Source organism: Zosterops lateralis (genome assembly GCF_965231275.1).
Source record: "Zosterops lateralis genome assembly, chromosome: 1".
Lineage (NCBI taxonomy): Eukaryota > Metazoa > Chordata > Aves > Passeriformes > Zosteropidae > Zosterops > Zosterops lateralis.
In genome coordinates, this window is record NC_139762.1 from 64,508,895 (window position 1) to 64,530,061 (window position 21,167).

Sequence of the window (21,167 nt, forward strand, 5' to 3'; positions counted from 1 at the left end):
GGCTTCTTCTGCTGTAGGTGAGACTGCTCCTTGTCAGCTGTAAGAAACTATACTCTAAACAGATAGAATCTTGCCATGTAGAAGTTTGCCTGTTCTCCTCACTTTATAATATTTCTCATTTTGTTGAGGGAGCTTTGGCCCTGCATGGAAATAAAGGTTTCCATACTTCATGTAAAAATCTTGGCTAAGTTTAAAAAACATACAACAAACCTTTGACTGTAGCATGAATAACAGTGTGGCAGAGTTTGGTTTCTTTGTCTAACTCCCTGTATATGGAACTTCAGTGTCTGGAGAGTTTATGTTGTATTGTGGGAGTCTCATCACCTATCAAAGAACTTTCAATAGGATGTTCTGTGATAAAATGATTTGCAGACCTGACACTGAAAACCACTTTGTGCTGGTGGGAACTTCACTTCTGTCCAGGAGGAGAATTACTGTGAGAATTAACTTGTTTCTGTCCCTGCTGTGGTACATTGGTGTTCCCTCACAGCATGTAATCTCCCTGTTTTTCTGAGATTATGCTTAGCCAAAGCCCATCTTTCATTCACAGTGCACATTCTTCACATCTCCTTAACACACCACCTTCCAGCAGAGGAGGTCGCTCAGATCAAACCCAATGGCTCATCTGGTGCTTCCCATCTGCAAACAGATCATCCTATCCATGATCTTTTCTACCTGCTCTGGCTGCTTTACGAAATACCTAATGATGATCTTGCAGAGAGACCAGCTGCAAGGCAAAGGCATGAGATGTCTGCATCAAACCCATGACTCCTATCTTTGTTACCAAGTCAGCATCAAGGAAATGTCAGACTTTGGACCCTTCTGGAATGTCACTAAAGGGATACCAAAACTAACATAACCTATAAACATATAAACTCTACAAAACATGAACATCCTTGTGACCTTTTGCTTGTCAGTGACAATACAATAACAAAGATGGAGGATGGGGGACTTATTATGCTCAAATATCACAATTTGAGTATTGATGTGCTGAGAGGAGTCCTATATAATAAGCATAACATTGAAGTTCTCCATCAATCAAATTAAGTACTGTCTCACCTTATGCAATTGCCAGGTGTCAGAAAATAACTTTTCCTATTACCTGCAAGGTTTTTTGCTCATTGACTTCTGAACTGTATTTTAAAACATTCATCTCTGAATAAATAAGCAGAGCTTTTAGTCTGATAAAGATATGGATACAAAATGTTAGCACTTGGAAATACCAAGAAAAAGGCAACCCTTCAACCTTATATATCAGCCTGACTCTCTCTTTCCTCCTGTCCTCTCCCAGAGAAGAATCTCCCATTAATTTCAGAGGAAATTTCATCAGATTAGGCCATGTGTTTTGACCCTTACTACTTTTGACATTAAAAATAATTGAATCCATTGTTGCAGCAAATAAAGGCCTAATAAAATACTTGTATTAGTATCTATTTTTTGATAATTACTGATGTTCTATGCAGGTGGGAAAGCTTGGGTGCATGCCTGTAGGACACTAATGGGAATGTTTCTTTTTCCAAGTGTCACATTTATCAGTGCACTAGAAGAAAATAAGCCTGTATTATGAAGTTTCATGCTGGCTCTCATTATGCCATCTCACAAGCTTGTCCTTTGATTTATTATAAAGATTAAATATATTTTCTCAGTGAGATCAGAGGTACTAGACAAGAGGTCATGGAAATTCTGGCAGAAAAATGCTAGTTTTCCATGTGTCAAATCTTTTGTACTACACATCCAAGGTTTAACCGATGCTTCTTAATTTCTGGGGGGTCTTGTAGGATGCTGGTGGATTCCTGTTCCCCAGGGTTGGGGGAGATGGAAACTGTGAGGTCCCAGCTCTTGCACAGTCCAGAAGTAAATCTCTACCTCTGCCTTCTACTAAGTGCTCAGCAAATTTGACATCCTTGTCAATTTTTCTGCAGTTAGTAGCAGGGAAGCTGACAGGAATACCAATTTTGCAGAGCAGCTGCAGGATACTGTTAACTTACTAGAAATGATTTTTTTTTTCCTAAAAAAAGAGAGAAAGGTTTTGGATTCAACTGAGATCAAACCCAGTACTGTGACTGACAAATGTTCCTAGAGACCCAGCTTTTAAATTGGTTTTTCAGACACTGAACTCACTCTTACTAAGGGAGAAGACATGCTGGCATGTGTGGTAAAAGTACCTATTCTTCTGAGAATAGATAATACCTGTTTTCAGTCTGGTTTTAAACACTGTGTACTTTCCAAATATTTTGGTAATGGAGCAAATCAAAGCAATACTTCTTGTAATGCACAAAGCAGACTATGGACCTGTATTCCATCCAGCTTCAAACCAATCAGGCTAACCACAGCAGTAAGCAGCTCAGCCTCATCAGCTGGAGCTGTAGAAACTATAAAAACCAACAGTAGGCAAGCTATGGCAATCCATGGTATCTCCTGAACACCCATGGTTATTCTCCTAGTTATAATCAATCAACCAAGCCAGCTGAAACTAAGTTCAAATTAGCTATCACCACAGTGTCCACATATTCTTAAGAGCTACGTGGTTTTCATGGAAATCCTGCTACACTACACTATGGTTATGACTGATGCAGAACATGAAAGACTAGTCTTTTGTTTTGCAGAAAGATGTCATTTTTGGTGACAATGGCTTCTCAGCTGTCAAGTCAAAAAATACAATCATCACTCACAGTGATATAGCCATCTATTCCAGTTCATTAGTTTTTGGCTGACAAATCAGAAACCAGCCTAAACAGCACACAGCAAAGAACTCATTCAGGTACAAACCCTGAAAACACTTATTCTGCATTTAAACTCCTCCAAGAATTCCCACTTTGTTAAATGAGATGTCTCACCCCATTGTGGGCCATTTTCAGGAGTACAGGATTTGGGGGTACACCCACACAGTGCCTAAAAGCTTCTGTGCAATACAGGGCAGAAATGTAACTGGCTTGTAACTCAGGCCTCTTCTGGCACTTGAAGGAGCAAGATGCTCACTTGCTTTCTTTCTAGTTCTGGTGAGAACAATAAGAAATCTGGAGAAACTCTGTGTTTTCTCACAGATAATCCAGGCTAAAGACTTGCAGAACCAAATGTAGTAATTATTGACCATGATGAAAGAATGAAGAAAAGAAACTGTCTAAATAGATCGCAAAGCTTTCACCACATGCATTAGTGCCTGCATCTGGGATTCTTGCTCAGACAAATTTACATTATAAACCCACATTTTTTCGGTTTTCCATGTTTTTTTTTTAATAAAAAAGGGTCTTGGACTAAAAGTGCGAGAAAGCAATGGCAAAAGGAGGGGTGTGGCAGGAATTTAGATTCAGTTTTCTCAAAAAAACAAAGGACACATCATTCCTTCCCAATGGAACGAATAATTTCTGGTTATGCAAGTTACTCAACACAATGTCAACTTCTTTATCCTGTATTTTTTTCATTCCTTTAGTAGCACTTGCAGAAGCTTAAATGTGGCTAAATTAACCACTAGCATTAGCTTCTTATACTGCTTTTTCCTTTATTCATAATTTGCTGAATCAATATCCAAAGATTTCTTCTGGGTTGGGCTCTAGCTCTAGAGGCAGAACCTGAAAATACAGCTTTGGTGAGCTGCTGCTTTGATTGTAGTGCACCCAATGTGTTGCTTTGGGTGTTTTAAAGAAAAAGTTGGTAACAAAGTTAAAGATCTCCTCTTAGAATCTGATGAATCTCTCCAAGCCAAGCTTCAAGATTTGAAATGCATATAAACTGAGGCTGTATTACAAATTTTCAGCCTTGATGAGCAAAAGTTCCAGATTAATAAACCGACTGCACGCTACTGTTACCTGCTGAAGTGTGCTTAAATTTCTCACTCTTCTTCTTCCTCCATTTCCATGGCTTAAAAAGTCTCCCGAGAGTGGCAAATTTGCTCCTTCTTCTGATTGGAGGTGTGTGAGTCCCAGGTACTAGAGAATCTGAACGCATTGCAGCCAGTCTTTCCACCTCTTCAGCTGTAATTTCAGCAAGAGAAAAAAACAAGGAAGGTGGGAAGTTAAATAAATGCTTTAATAAGTTATCAGAAAACCACACAGATGGCCACATTTTTTTCATGAACACAGAGAAGAGCAACAAAGAGAAAAAATTGTAGTCCTTCTTATTTTAACGTTTTTCTCTTTTAGTAAAATTGTTAATCTACTGTAAAGAACAGTAGTAAAAGCAAGATTCAACAGGAATATGGGTTATTATGTCATAAAAGTCACAACTTTTAACAAATTGTTCTACATCTCTCCAGACAGCTGGCAGTTCAGCCATCAGTCATTCCTGGGCTGTGACAGAGTGTGACAGAGACTGGGGAAGAGAAAGTTCAAAAAAAAGCATGCAATGTAATTTAAAAGAAATATTACAAGTGTGTTTTTCTTTATCGCAATAGAAAGAGAAATTTCCTTTAATTAATATATATTAAGAGCAAGGACTCTGATAAATAATGACCCTTTGGTACCATCACTGTGTCCATTAAAATTGCTTGCGTTACCAAAAGGGGCTACATTAGGAACTTCCCAGTGAGAGAGAGGGTGCTAAAAAAAATCATAGAATCATAGAATTGTTTGGAATGAAAAAGATGTCTAAGATCGGGTCCAACCAGTAACCCAGCACTGCCAAGTCCACCCCTAAACCGCACCCTCAAGCACCAGATCTACACATCTTTTAAATCCTTCCAGAGATGGTGACTGCACCACTTCCCTGGCAGCCTGTTCCAACGCTGTACAACCCTTTCCATGAAGAAATTTGTCCTAATATGCAACCTAAAACCTCCCTGGTGCCACTTAAGGCCATTTCTTCTAGTCCTACCACTGGTTACCCAGGAGCAGAGGCCAACCCTCACCTGGCTACACCCTCCTTTTAGGTAGTTCTAGAGAGCAATAAGGTCCCCCCTGAGCCTCCTTTTCTCCAGGCTGCCTCAGATACTCATGATAAGGCCTGGGCTCCAGAACCTTTACCAGCCCTTCTCCAGCACCCCAGCATCTTTCTTGTAGTGAGGGGCCCAAGTCTAGTCCCAATTTTCTGCCCACTCACTGCCCTCTAATTCTTATGCTTAGCTTTTAACATTAAAACTTTTAATTTTGGATTTTAATACAGTTCCCACTTAGTGCTGAATTCCCTTGAAGGGGATAGAGGTTTTCACTGAGCTTCCGTTCTTACGATTTCAATTATCTGCAACCTCCACCCTGTAATACATCATGATAGTCTCAATACTGAAAAAAAAACCCCAAAAACAAAACAACAACCCCTGAAGAATTTAAATTACCTTTCCTCCCTGAAGACAACAAGAGAAGTCTGGGGATGGCCACTTGACATAGTTATATTGCATGGTCCCCCTGTCTCACATTTGCAAGACAAAATTTATGCTGATAGTTTTGAGAAATAACACCTCTGTCATTAGAGGCACAGAGAGAGGAAAGCCAGGACCAGAAAGAAAACACCAACAGAGGGAAGGTACCAGCAACAAGAGAGGTTGTCTGTGCCACAGCTGCCAGGGATGGAAGAGCGTCTCCCTGCCTTGGGCTGAAGTATGCAGCACTCTCCCTAAAAAAAGCACCTGCATAATTCAGTCAGCATACAAATGGAGGTTTTGTGTGTGGTTTGTTGTTGTTGGCTTTTGGGCATCTTTTTGGTTTTTTTTTTCAGTTGTTGTTGGTGTTTATTTTTTGTTTTTTTAAGGGATACCATTTCCCATACTTGTGTTGTAATGTGACACTGCCACTAACACTGATTTGAGTGGTTTGCACACACAGTCCAAATCCATAAAGACAGGATACAGATTGCCACCTCTTCTGCTCTGAAGATAACACCCCAGTGTTTCTATTCAACTCTAGTATTTTAAATATTAACCTCAGGCATGAGCATGGGCTCAGGAACCTCAGCAAGAACACTGCTTTGAAGGGATGAGCACGCCCACTCCACACTGACAGAATCAGCAGAGATTTTGGCTGGCAAATTCTTATGTATCTCAATGGAAATTTTTTCGAGGCTTTAAGTGAGCCAAATTTAGGTTGGTTTTCATGGGAACAGCCAGAGACGCATTTCTAACACAAAGGAGATTTCATTATCAGAACTCCAACTGAACTACTATTAGAGTCCCTCAGGTTTTTGCAAGAAGGTTAGTTATTTTGTTACTGCTCTTTTGTTTGTTTTGAATGTTAACATACAACATAATCCTTTTTCCTGTAAAATATCAATGCCAGATACAGCTGCCTGTAACTTTCCAAAGAAGAAAAAACTAGCCAGCAAGAGAGAGTGAGCCCAGATATTTCAGTAGAAATGGTTAAAAACTGCTATTCTTTGGGGTAATGGAGAGAAAGACAGACATTTCTGAGAACATCTCTTTTCAATTTAAAGCAGAGGGAATAAAAGATAATCCGGCCAAACATTTCATTCTGTTCCAGCTCTTTGTGCCTGACTGCCTGGAGAAATACCTTCTTATCCAAAGAACCCATTACAAGGCTCTGTCCTATACAGGGGCTGGGACAAGCTGTATCAAGGCTGAGAATTGCCTGGTTATGCTGAATAAACCATATGGGTAAAAAGAAGAGGAAATCAGAAATTTCCTTATACTTTCTGATTTCACTGGAACCTGCTACCCTGTACCAGCGCAGGGTTCAGACCACTGCCCTCTTTATGCAGATCCAAAGGGATCACTCCTTTTCCTCTTCCTCCATTTTTGAGATGCCTCTAGTTCAAGCACGTGAGATCCTACTGTGTTCCACTGATGTGATTTTTTAGAGATGCTGCTAAAAGTAATTGGCTGGTATTGGTTTTGGTGTCTTATTAGGGGGATACAGGAAGTGGCCCATTGAGCAAACTGGGAATGACACGCTACTACTGCTGCTGAATTAGGCTTCCTACAGCTGAAACATATTGAAATTCCTCTTGCTGCTCACCCTCTCTCCTTTTCACCATCACTGAGCCAGGATCTCTGCTATCCCAGTGCCTTTGTTATGAAATCTCAGAGCTGCAACTACTTCTCTTTGCTAGTTGGTCCTAACTGGTATTGCTGAGGCCATTTCCCAGAGAACTGATACCCCTTAAAGACACACGCCTTTCACAACACACACACACAACTCTGTCCCACACCAGCTGTGCTCTCATTGCCCCTGGGGAGGCTTTTCCCACTCAGGATAAATGAGTATGGATTTACAGTCAGGCAAAACTAACATTAGAGTCAAAGAGAATTTACCCAGAGGGTGGGTTCACTGAAAGCCTAACACAGTGTCAAAACCATTTCCATATTTTAACTGCTCTTCCCTAAATTTCAGTATTGTCTCACACACAAATCTGTGGCCTCAGAGTCCTGCAGTGCCTGGTATCAGTCATGAAAGTGTCCCTTCTCCTTCATCCTCTCCAAACACACACACAGTTCCAAGCTAACGCAAGTAACAGCTCTTTTTCCTTCTCATTCGCATTTCTCAGAAGGACATGATTTTTTTCATGAGAAATGCTCTCAAGAGCACTGCTAATTCAAAGCATAATAATCACTGGCTAGGAATAAACCACATTAGCATAAAGCCATGACAGTTTTAATACAGCAAGAATAAAAGCAGACCACGATGCAAGAAGCAAATGCCAGAATTCTGTGCTCTTCTCTGCTGCTGCATCTTTTGCTCAAGTTGGCCGAATTTCTCTGCCTTTTTGGCTCATAATAACTATTGACTGGCTGTGGGCTGCGACACCCACTGCTGACAGCAGGCTCTGTAGGCTGATTTCACACCTTTGCTGTTCCCAAAAAAGCTGGTACTGGCAGGAATGGAAAGTAACCCAGACCTTGCACTCTTCTTCTATTTTTTTTGCCTTCAAAGAGGAAAGCAGTCCCAGCAGTCCCAGCCTGATCAGTCTGCTGAACTGGGAGTGGGAACTGGTGTGTGCATTAGTACCTGTAGTCACACTGCTGAGATCTCATCTTGACACTGGTGCCACAGATGTGATGTTTAGGGGTTACAGGTGCTGCTGATACTCAGTGCTTTTGGGGACTTGTTCTGATTTTTTTCCCAGGAACTGAGAGATCTTTTCCGAGACACAAAGAAATACTGGGGCCTGCACTTATGGCAAGAAGGTGATGCACTCCCCTCCCACTTTCTTCTGTCCAAGCTGTCATTCCAGAGCTAGCAATGGGGAAACGAAACCTGAGAATCTTTCATAGGCTGTCTGGCTGTGAGACAGCTCTCAAGATTTTACTGTCATTCTTAATACTCCTGAAGTTCATATAGACTTTACATAGGGCTTAAGCAAGACTTGGGGTTTTAGTGAAAAAACCCCACCATAAAATGAAGTACTTTGCATCCAAGTAATAAACCCCCCCCCCCAAAACCATGTTTGAAATATATTACAAAGGAAAGAAGAGGCCAGGCCACCTTGGACCTGTTCTGTATGTTCTTATGATTTTCCCACATCTTTCAGTAGGGTGTTGATTTCCAGAAAGTCCAGTAAGAGATGACATAGGGATCACCTACTTTTTGGATTTGAGAAGCATAGCATGTAAAACAAACATCCTCCCAAAAGCAACATAACTTGTGAAGTTTTCCTGGAGAATGACAGCCAGTTTTGTCATTCCCACCACCGTCCAGGACTCACTTCATCTATTAATGTTGCTGACACGTAATACCATAATATCCAGCTTCCATTTTAGAAAAAAACCCACTATTACTGCATTTGAGTACAAAAAACAATTTCATTGCTGAAGGCTGAAGCCCACCCATCTCACTGGTGGTCTTTAATATTACCTTCCTCACTGATAATCACATCAAGTTCTCTCAGAGCCTTTACTTCACAAAGTTAGATTTTAAGTCTTCCTAGGAAGCTCCAATGGCTACTTTGTGCTTTCTGTTATATTTGCACAAATCTGTAGTAACAGGCTGAAAATATCTTAGCCCTAAAGATGCAATTAACTAAATGTGTCATATTATTCAATGACAAGAACTCTTTATAAATAAAAACCCCTAACATAATACTACTCATTGCCAATCCACATCCAACTAGTTTTTATTCTATTCAAGTTTCCAACAAACTCCTGTTGCAAAGCTTCTTTTGAACTTGCACCCCAAATATCCTTCAATTCAGACTGCATGGACCTCATTCTAGCAGCTTTGTTCAACACAAGATGCAGACACACCATATGTCTTTTTGAAATGACAGGAAACCTGAACAACTCCTCTAATTGCTGAGCACTTATGTCTACTCTTTACCCAAACCAGAACACTTTCAATTAAAAAACCACCTTGTTTTTCTTTCAGGAAAATGGTTTATTTTCTGCTCTTCTATTATCTTATGTTCAGTTGTTTCACTTTAATTTCCTTTTGCACCTGGAATTAGCCTTGCCTTTCCTATGTGAATTACCCATTTAAATTTTTCCTAACTTCACAAAGGTCTGTTTTCCAATGAAAGACAAGGCAAGGCACACTGCAGTCTAAACGCAGTCTTGCCAAATGAGGATGATTACCTATCTGGTGGAGAACAGCTCCCACTGGATGTATGCATTTGCAGTGGCAGTGAGTTGGCACAGTGATTTTATGAACCGTGAAGAGCCTGTCAGTAGCTTTCCTCTGCATGCTAAGCAGCACTCACACGTTCCAAGCCCCTGTCAATTATTCCTGCTGCCCAGGTGAGCAGCACTTTGCCCTGTGTCCATGAATGGAATGTCTCATCTCTTAATCTTGCCTGTTTCAGCATAGGTACCACACCATGGTACTGCTCTGCTCTCAGCTACAATGTCTCTGATGAAGCCTATTTCTCTTGTTGGCACAGAAGTGCAGAGAATAGTTTTGGAAGTCTAATCCCTCTAGGACCCTGCTTTTGACTCATCCCCATTTTGACGTAAAATATAAATTATTCATGCTGATTGCAATCTGAAAGCCACTTTTTAAACCTCTGCAAACTACACTGCACTGAATGCATCACTCTAAACATGTCTTTATTGATACGAATTCTCTCAAAACACCAAATATTTTCTGTATCACAAGATAGTACATAAGATTTTCACTTGCAACAAAAGCACTTTATCAGGTTATGTCACCAATAGCTATATAATCTCTTCCTATAAACTCTGCAACCACAGAAAATAAGGATTTTTAGATTTTTTTTTGTTTTGTGTAATCCTTTATTGCTCTTTTTACTCACCAGGTTGTCCACTTCTTATGCATTTATTTCATACAGAGTCAAGGCTACATCAAATAAGCAGTACTGTAGCTCATCACTGTCATGTGCCACAGGTCTGTCCTGGGCATCACACACAACATCTGGAGACTCAGCAGCTTCAAAATAGGATTTAGAACAGTCACTATAAGTGGAACACATGCAAAAACCAACCAAGAGATAAACAGGGCCAGCAAAAGTAGAGGAGATCTCACACTGTTCTTGGGGCTACAGTTCCATAGGTACTAGGAATTGCTCCAGTAAAAAACTTAAGCTTTAAAGGAAGGGATATTTTACCCTTCCTAATTGACAAGCAGTGCAAAGATGCACAGTTTGCGCTTTTAAGAAAGCAGAGGAAGTAAGACGAGGTGCAAGAACTTTTCTGTTAGAGCAGGCAGAGAACTTATTTGGGAGAAGGGAGAATCATGGGGCCACTTTCATCTTCCCCTTAAAAAGGCTTAAGCCTATATCTCTGATTTTCCTGGGGAACACTAATACACTTCATACCATGATGGACAAAGGAGCACATCTATCCAGTTAAACTATTGTTTTGAAGAATTCAAGACCTACTGTGTTTGAAAGAAAGCATTAGTGATAGTTAGGGCACTGATCTGTCAGCACAAACACCCTTCTCCCAACACTATTCCTGGGCTTTACTGTGGGTTCTTTACTGCTTCACTTATATTTTGAAAGAAATTACTGTTAGCAGCAGTGATTTGTTGAGAGCCTGATCCTGTCTATCTCTGTACAAAGGAGAATAAAGAGGAGTGAAGACACTGCTTCTCACTGTCCCTTTTTTCACTTCTGGTAGGGGATCTTCTGTTTGAGGCATGAGGGGAGAGATGAGAGAGGTGTGGTGCTTTCCTCAGAAAGCAAAAGCAGGAGAGTACAGATGGGTAGAGGGAGCCCTGTTAGCAGAGCTTGCTGGGCATCCAGGGAGAGGGATTCATGTTTCAGTCTGTGAAAGACTGCCATAAAAATCTCATGTTCTGGTGTAAATGTCAGCCCAAGTGGAATTTCCCATCTAGGGCATTGACTCCAAGGTAATCACACTGCCACACGGAAAGCTCACCTGGCAGAGAGCATCAGAAAAATGCAACTCTTCAAACCTTCTTTAAAGGTATTTTGCCAAGAAGGAGATTAAATCTCACAACACCAAAAATTCAGAGGAGAAAGCTAAGCACAAATCATACCCACAGAACTACTGCAATTCAAGGCTCTAACATTATGTGAATCAAATGAAATGCTATGAGGCAAAACAGTTGCAGTGGGGTTTGTGACTCTCACCTTGTAAGAGGGCATCAACCACTGGAACATCAGTAACTCCTCCAATACATGTTGAGCTGGTTTGGGCTGGGATAGAGTTAATTTTTTTCATAGAAGCTCGTATGGAGCCAAGATTTAGATTTGTTACCAACACTGAGAACAGTGTTGATAACACAGGGATGCTTCTGCTGTTGCTGAGCAAGGCTTGCACAGTGTCAAGGTCTTTTCTGTCCTCACATGGTTGCAGCAGCAAGGAGGCTGGGGATACACAGGGCAGTGGGAGGGGACACAACAGGGACAGCCAACACTGACTGACTGACCCAAGGGGTATTCCAGACCATACAGTGTCATGCTCAGCATATAAAGCTGGGGGAAGAAGAAGGAAGGGGAAATGTTTGGAGTGATGGCGTTTATCTTTCCAGGTCATTGTGATAGGGCTCCCCTTTCTGGGGATGGCTGAACATCTTCCTGTCCATGGAAAGTAGCAAAGAAATTCTTTTTTCTGCTTTGCTTGTGCACACAGCTTCTGCTTTACCTATTTAACTGTCTTGATCTCAAATCCCAAGTGTTCTCACTCTTCCTCTTCTCTCTCCCTCATCCTGCTGGAGGAGAGTGAGTGAGTGACTGTCTGGGGTTAGTTGCTGACTGGGGTGAAACCATGACACATGTGGACAGGACTAGGCACCACTGCTCAGGAGTCCTAGATGGAACCCTGCAGGCACTTGGGTTGTTAAGCAATCTTATTGGTCTTTCAGTCATATCCAAACTAATCAACTAGAGTTAAGTCTCATCCATCACAGCTCAAGTTCCTCCTGAAAGCCAAAGCTAAGGGTAACAGAGAAGCTGTCTTCCTTCCAGCAAATCTTTAACCCATTCAACAAGAAAAAACAGAACTGAAGCCCAGGTACCTTCAACTCCTAAATATATCTTGATGAAAAAACAGTGCATAACATTTCTTCCTCTGCTTGTTTCAGCTTGCTAGTTATTGAAACTAGCAAGCTTCTTAAAAACTTCTTAAAGGAGCTGGTAATGATGACATTTTCATGGTTGGATTTCTCTCTTAAACCAGCCTGAATTACAAATTCTACTCTGCTGCAAAACACAAAGCAATGCAAGAAAAGGATCGAGTCCACAAATGCCTATGGGTTTGTTGCTCACATTTTGCCAGGCTTCTCTTAGTGGAGAGATAAAATTTTCCTAATTGCCATGTGGACAGAGTAAGACACATTTGCTCATAGCAGAGCACCTTGGCTCTACCAGTCCTCACTGGGAATCAGAGAAGTTCTCCACCCTTCTAAAAATAAAACACTAGTGCAAAAGGTTAGCTGTTTATTTTGAGAAATTCCAGAAAAAGATATTTGAATACTTCTAAATTTCTCAGGGGATTTCTGATGGACTAAACAATTTTTGATCTTTTTCTTTTGACGTTATGGAAGTAGGAATATTCAATATTTTAACTTTATTTTACTAAAAATGTGTGCTATAGAAGGCATATCTTTATATTTTTTCAGAAACCTGAGAGAAGTGTGTCCTCTTATTAAATGTAATCCTATCCAGAAAATGGCATTGCAAACATTATATTTCCTAAATACAATGGTACCACCTCACCACTATCATCATAACGATAAAAATTAAGTTTTTAATTACTGTAATGGCTGGGAGAAGAGGAAAAAAGCATCTCATTTAAGAGCTAGAAAGTTCAAACCATTCCCTCCTAAACTCTGTATTCCTTCCCTTAGGAAAAAGAAACTCTGTTTCTGTTCTTTCAAGAAGTTAATAGGAAGTTGGCCAAGAGGAAAGGAGTAATTATACCAAATGGCACATTGATAATGAGCCTAAATATGGGTTTTAAAACCTCCCTCAGTAACAGCCTAGCAGAAAAAAATATGTTTCATTAGACTCTGAAAGGAGACAGTCTGTATCCATGTTCAGAAAGTTAAAATAAGTACTAAATGCTTTTGCTTTGAGTACCTAAGTGCAGCAGTACCTATGGTCCTTGCTGATTGTCATTATGATGAGAATTTGTTTGTTTATTCAAATGATAGTTAGTTTGGACCTTCAGCTGTGGTGAAATATCTGTTTAGGCCCTTTCAGTAGAGGCTTGAGTTTCAAAGATGTACTCAAAGGGGACAAAAACATCCACAATTCCTTTAAGGTCATGAATAAAGCATGGCAAGTTGCTGGCTAAAATACACAGAATATTTCTGTATGTCTTTCGTAGTAATGATTTCACTTTTTTTCCAACATCTCTTTTAGCATTAAGTTCTAGGGTGTCTCATGGTTGTTGAGATCTGCAGAATATTGCTATTGCTCAATAGATTTATAGGAAAATCTCTGGTTTCTAAAAAGCTGCTGCTGCCTTGAAAAAAAAGATGGTGACCATCAGGTAATCAAATTGGTATATCTACCTAAAAAAATGTTACAGTCAAAGGAAGGACCTATGCATGTAGCTTCAAGCTCATGAATTATTCCAAGTCCAGCAATCAGAAATAGCTCAAAAAATGACAATGGGTTTAGATCAGAGCTAAGGAAAAAGATACTACAGGGAACCAAGAAAACATGATCACAGAAAAATATCTGAAATACTTCCAGATGCTTTATGCTCTGAAATAATGCTAGCAGAAAGAAATGAATGAAATCCTGATTGGAGCACAGTGAACGACAAAGGTCACAAGGAGTCAAATTACCTTAGCCAAACCATCTAGTGACTGGCCAAAACTGCTAAAGGGTTGTTCCAGAATGCTAAAATTTACCTTAAAGAAATTGCCAGAGACATTAGGACATGGTGTGTGACTGAGTGCTTTCCACTGTACTGATGGGAATGATGCCTTTCTGTGGTGTTTGAGAGAGGAACCAGTGGCATGTTGTGAGCTGCAAATGCAAGCAGAGCATTCAGCAGCACACTGGGATGTGCCTATACAGAGTCACTTGGCCGTGAAATTGGCAGCAAAGTTCATTTTCAACATCATGAAGGTAACTGTAATAGGCATCTGCACAATGTTTCATTTCAATCCAGAAGAAGGATGAAATTCAACCAAACCCTGACATTTCTTACAATTAAAACAAACAACTCTTTTCACCCCTTCAGTGCTGGTACTGGATAAAAAGCAACAAACTGATGAAATCTCTTTTGCCTACATGATGAAAGTTTCCTTTCAAAATCATCAAGATTCTGTTACAAAGCAGATGATAAAAAAACCCCCAAAAACAAAACCAAAAACCACCAAACCAACAAACCACAACAAGTACAACATAAGCCTTTCTGAGCATTTCTTGGCAATATAAACTGCCTCTTTCTATATAAACTATGGGGAACAGGTTCTCAGTTTTAAGTACTTTTCTCTTTTAGGAGAAGTATCTACACGACATCCTACAAGTATCACAAATCCCTTTCTGTCAAGTCAAATGTCATATACTATTCCAACTGAGCCTGGAGTATTTCCCCCACAAATCTAATGTTCAAAAATCTCTTTGGTTAAACAGCATTTTTTAATGAGACTGTCAGAGACTGTCTTGAACCACGACATCTGCCTGAGTACAACTAGTTAAAAGGCTTATGGTGGTATTCAGATGGAAAAATTTCCCAAGCATGCAGTTAGAAAGGGAGGAAACAAGAAACAAAACAGGTATGTGACTGCAGGTACTAACACACAAACATATAAAAATGGAACCTGGTCTACATGCAATCATAACACAAAAATCTGAACTAAACTAATCATAGCAAGTGAAGAACACTGTTTGCTTGGTAAGCACAGGGAACAGGTGCACTAGTTCAGAGCTGCTGAATTCTATAAGGAATGCCCATCTTTATATAGGTCTGTATTTTTATAAATTTATTTATCTCACTGGGCCCAGTGGCCAAAGAAAGCTGACAAAATGAAAAACAAATGAAAACAACCCCCCAAAAAATATCGCCAAAAAGTCTCCTTCTTGAGCCTCTATGCAATGCCAGCAAATGTATTAATGAACTGATGCCTGTCTTGCTGTTTAGTGAACTGGCTGTTCTGCCAACTTCAGATGAATAAGAGAAAGAAGCATCAGTTCACTGGAACTACATGATCTCCCTATTTTCTTTTAGGCTCATGGATTTCTATGCTGAGCACGAGGACATTGAGTTCACAAGGAAAATGGCATTTGACTCAGATCACTAAAACACATAGAAAACCACATGCACATTAGTAACTAGAGTCAAATAATGCAGGGAAAATGCTGTCCTTATTTAAATGAGACACACAAGAAAGAAGGAAACTCCTCTGAATTCTAGCTTGCTAATGCATGTGACTCAGGGGGTGGACTTTGAAGGAGAGGAAGCAACACAGCTGAGCCTCATGAGTCCCTCCTTCCTTTACCATTTAGTTATCATATCTAATTCTCTTTGATGGCTGCTAGAGGAGCCCAAGTTTGGCAGCCACAGAGAGCAGACAGTCAGAAACTGCTCTTCTCTATTCAGACACTGGAGCAGGCAGCACATTCTGTCTTAAGTGCCACAGCAGATTGCTGGAAGACAACTTCTCACCCTCATGACTATAAACTCGCAGACAATGATTTTGGGGCTGTGTATATTAACGAAAGCTTTACTCATCTCACTCTTCCACTTCTCAACAGGGTGCAATTCAGATTCAAACAGGCAAAGTTCCACACAAGTCTCTGCACCTGGCTTTCCCTTCAGGGTGAACTGAAATTTCAAAACTATTCATCCAATAAAACCAGCATGCTAGCACAAGGAAAGCATCCTGCTTTGCTGGTGTATGGGAGGAGATGGATGAGGCCTTTCAAATTCTGGTTTAACTTCTGGTTCAAATAGCTTCTACTGTCCGTCCACCCGTCTGTCCATCTGTCCATTCACCCACATGTCTGTGCACCTACACTACTGACTGTTCAGTCTGTGCATCTGAATTTTTGTCAGTGTTGACATTTTAAGCAGCTTCAAAAGTCAAATGTGAAAGATAAGATTCTATAAAGCACTACAGCAGCATGACACACATACTCTTTATATGAGTTCAATTTCAGATGATACAGAAGAAATAACATTTCTATTTATTTTACGTATTTACTTACTTTACCAAAAGCAAGGTTGATAGAGTCTCCATGTTGAAAATAACATTGGAACTGCACACATACTGTTTCAGATAGTATCAGAATATTGAAAATGTCAAAGTAACTGCACCCGATGCATGGGGTAAAGAGAGATAAATCTGGTGCCATAATCCTTATGACATGGACTGCTGACATGTCTACAGTCCAAATGGATATAAATATATGCATCATCAATACTTTGGAGAAACTTGCTAATACATAGACGGTGGCTGCAATAGACCACAGCGACATTTCCAGGCCTGGCTCATTTGTCAGAATGTAGTTAATGAGTATTCTAGTTATTTATCCTAAGATCTCCAATGCATTCAAGTCTGCTTATCAACATTTCCATCTGTTTATTCTTGCATCTGTATTAAAAGGATAACTAACACCAAGATAAGCTTAATTGTGTTGCAGCTGAACATCCCTTAGCCTACAACTGAAGATAAAAAATAGTTATCAAAATTTCTAAAAAAACTTAAGACTCCTGTTTCTTGCCATGACTTGATAGTCTCAGTATTTCCATCATTACACTTCTGTGCTTCCAGAAGATTTAAAATAACAATAGTCTCTGTTTTTTTTTTCCAAACAGATAATCAACTTCTCTTAGGAGGCAAGGTGAAATAAATTCATTCTCTGCTACCTAAATCTCCCAAGATAAATTAAACAATTGGATCCATTTTAATTTTATTTCCTTCAGTTCTATTGCACAAAGCCATTAGACTAATGGCCTGAAAGATGTCACACAAAAGATGACAGAGGGCAAGATTCTTCTCCTAAGCAGTGGTAGGGGAGGGTGTCCACTGAACTGCAGCACTAAACCTGTCATCCTTGCCTTTGGCTGCGCAGTTCAGGGCAGGAGGAAGGAAAGGGAAGATTTGAAGTACACCTTACATCCTTTTCAAAATGACCGAATCAATATATACGCTGGGCTCTCCCTGCACAAGAGGCTGTACATCCTAAATTGCAACCCTTGGGACTGAGAGATTCAGTAAGTCATGGAGACTGAACACTTCTCCTGGTTAGGGGCAAAGAAATGGGCACAGTAATAACAAATCAAGTTACACAAACCAAGGGCTTGGAGCCTGCAGGTGTCTTGCCCCAGTTTATGTCCTGACTAGCACACTATAAGTCATAAATATGCCGATACCAGCCCTCCTCTTCTCTTTGGACATCTGGGATACAATTTAATTTTTGGGGAAGTGCATGTGTATGTGTGTGGGGTGCGTTGGGGAAGGCTGGGAAAATGTTTGTCTTTTATTCCTGAGTCATATCTTCAGACCTTAAAAGTTTCCACTGTCTATGCAAAAGAAAGATGCAGAGGCTGTCAGTCAGGTCTGGCCATCTCTCATCTGTGGTTTCTCTCACTTGGGATGCAGAGCTTCCTTTCAGGGAGGACTGCTTGTCCATGAGACCTCTTTCAACAGCACAGCTTAATGTTGACTGATGGGCACTGTGATTTTGGGCATGTTTCAGGCAGGGTAGCCTGCACATTACCAAGGCAGGATGCTATGTCTAGTGGTTCCAAAGAAGCTGCAGCAGGTGATTTTATAGTGGCCGATTTTATCTTTGATTTAAATTATACCATGTACTCATTGTTTCTCAAAGCAACAGAAATAACTCATCTTTTGAACCGAAGAGTCTCATCCAAAGGCAAAGGCTCTGCTAGATTTGCCTCATCTTCAGCAAGCTCGACCCAAAGCCAGAAAAGTCAGAGAGATGACAGTGACATGATCAAACATTATCTAATTCCTCTCCACCCAGTCCTTTCTGAGACAAGGAGACTAAAAGCAACAGACCAATGAAGATTCATGTCACTTCACAAGAGCAAAAAACCAGCAAGAGGACAGTTTTCCACCTCAAAGGGATGGCAAGAACATCATTATTTTCTGAGAAGCGTGCAAATCAAAGTCACAAAGGAAAAACAGGGCCTCCAAGTGTGTCCCGACTTCACCCCTTTGCAGCGCTCTCATTTAGATAATGGCAAACATCACAGCACCATCCAGTTTCTAAGAAAGCCACTGAAACACACAGACAAAGCTGGCTTAACCACTGGACACTCTGGTGCTGCCCTTCAGTTATACCAGACCCCTGATGCTGGGGTTTGGCTAATGGATTTGGGGCAGTGCGTGAGACCTGGCATGATCCATTAAAGAGACTACAAATATATCCAATTAATCTTAGACATCCTGGCCGACTGTTAGCAAGATGGGACTGCAGATACTTATGCTGTGCTCTTGAAATTAAGAGTCTGGCTAATTGTGGACTGAGTAAGGTGTCAACAACAGGAAGTCAAATTTGGTATTGTCTGATTACAAACAAGAAGATCTTAGAGGATACAAGGGAATAGCTATGCATTTACTACCAGCCACTGAAATAGATCAAGAAACAAAATCTTACAATACAAAATTTGATGTCGAAAGCCTACCTCCTCTGCTGAGGGAGCGGAAATGAATGAAAACGTCATAAATACAACAGTATATTCAAAGGATAGCTTTTACTCAGCAGTCAAGGAGCCCATAAATGAACTCTGCTCCTTTTAATGATATGATATATAAAGAAAAGGAAAAAAAAAAAAAAAAGGAAAAAAAAAAGGTTGTAAAGTGAAGTACTTCCAGCTATCTCATTTTCTTCTAAAGAATTGCAAGTTTCCAAAAAACTAAGAAGCCAAATGAGCAAATCACCCTCTAAGAGAAACACCTCTAACCAAGTAAGAGAAGAAAAGACAAAAGACAGAAATGGAATCCAGCTGCCCACCTGGACAGGGACCAAAGAATAGAATAGGACATAGGGGTGGTGGATGTAAAAAAAGGCACAGAAAGCCAAACTTATTCAGCCAGGTTGATACCAGGTAGCTTGAAGTGCTCTGGTAACAACAGCATGCAACACGACCACGCCCCTTTGTGATCTATGCCACCATCCACATCTTGTCCCTTTGCTACAAATTGCCTCCATACTTTACACATGGAAAATCTGTGGCTTTTTATGGTTTAACAAATAGTTCTTCATTATATTTCTGATGTTTGTAACTTGATACAGAAGAATCAAAAACAGGCATATTAATAAAGATGGCAACAAATACTCAGAGGATATCATTACTGTTAAATACAGGAAAACCACTGTATTGCTTTCATCATACTTGATGGTATTTTAACTGCTTTTTTGAAATTCCCACAAGGAAATGATTTTTTATTGTGTGTTTGGTGTTGCCCCAATCTTTGCATTTAAGAAGCTTACATATATCAAGATTTTAAACTTGGTTTTCAGATAGAAAGCAGGATGACAAAACACTATCAAAAGATGACAACTTACAGCATTGTAAAAAGGAGAAAACAATAAAAGGAGACAGAACTGAAACAGACAGGCTGTCTGCTCTCTAAAGACCTGAAGAATTGAGGTGTCTTCTTATCTGTGTCATTATATCAGCAATATGTAATAAAAATGAGGGGGTGCTGAGAAGTCATGATCATCTTTGTTGGCTTTGTTCCTAAAACTCCTCAAATCAACAACACAGATACATAGAGTTCCCAGAAAAGGTGCAAACATTTCTTCCATAAGGACACAGGAGTTTTCACTGGAAAACAAAGAACTTAGTCATCTGCTTGCATAAGCTTGACCCAATCTTCTGTACACTTTTTCTCCTCATACTATCTAATTTACCAAAGTGAAGAACTTGCTTACTACCTATATTTTTCCTACAGTTTCTGTTAATAATGTAAATTATATTGCAACTTTGGACAAGACATCTTCCAGGGCACTTCAGAGTAAACCTGGAGCTCTGCTGAGTGACAGCCCATGCAAACTTGGCCGTGAATTTCCTATTGCCAGCACAGTGTCACCTGGAATGGTATGCAACTGGCTTATTTTGTGGCCAGCAGCTTTTGCTACAGGCAGTTTAACAGGATATGAATTAGTCACTACAGAGATGCATGTGAGCAGTTAATGACCTACTCCAGGTTTCGTGGTATTTCTTCAGCTTTATTTTGGGACATAATTGTCCCTTCCTATCTTGCCCCATCCCTTTTCTTCAGCTGCAGGCTAGCCAACTGAAAGAATTTCCAGTATTTAAGGAAAGTATCACATACCACAGGTCAGCCACTCACATTTGCTAGTCTTGGCAAAAGTGTAAGCTGGGGGATGCCCTCTTACAGCCTAAACTGACCTTTTTGTTCCTCTTCTCTTCCTCTCCACGCTCCTTCCTGCCTGCAGGCTGTGCCCATCCACAGCAGCACTAACAGATTCCTGTTAATCTCTGACCTCAGGTCAAACCTACAGGTAACTGATGAGTTTTTGTTAGTCCTCAATGTGCAAGACAAAGTGACTGGAGCAGAGCACTGGGACATTGCCCCCTCTGCTCCTTGGTAAAGGAAAGGTAAAGGATCATGTCCTGGCTGCCTTGGGATTTTGCCATCTGGAAGTTATCATAAGTAGGCATCATACTCTCCTCCTAGAAGGCACATTTATTCTCAGTCTGCAAAACACCAAGGGCTTGTTTCTTCCAGAGCAAAAAGTGATGCTGGTGGAAGCAAAGTGGGCCACGCAGTTCCCCAGCAACCTGTTGGGATATGGAGCATCTTTGCTTGATCTCCTCAACTTTCTCTAGCATAGTACTGTATTCACCCAAATCAAACACTACAGAGTTCAACCGACAAAAAGAAAGCGACTTGGTTCTATGTATGATC

General features: G+C 40.4%; 1 protein-coding gene across 5 annotated transcripts in view; it reads right to left on the minus strand.

Moving 5' to 3' along the window:
• The window catches only part of PHACTR1 (phosphatase and actin regulator 1), a gene marked incomplete at its 3' end in the record, with an annotated part of 302,619 nt that overhangs the window by 117,599 nt on the left and 163,853 nt on the right, over window positions 1-21,167 (minus strand). For all 5 annotated transcript variants that reach the window (XM_083880656.1, XM_083880654.1, XM_083880655.1 and 2 more), the window contains one exon: window positions 3,807-3,971. In XM_083880656.1, coding sequence (XP_083736782.1) covers window positions 3,807-3,971 — 165 coding nt within the window. The remainder of the gene's footprint in view (window positions 1-3,806; window positions 3,972-21,167) is intronic.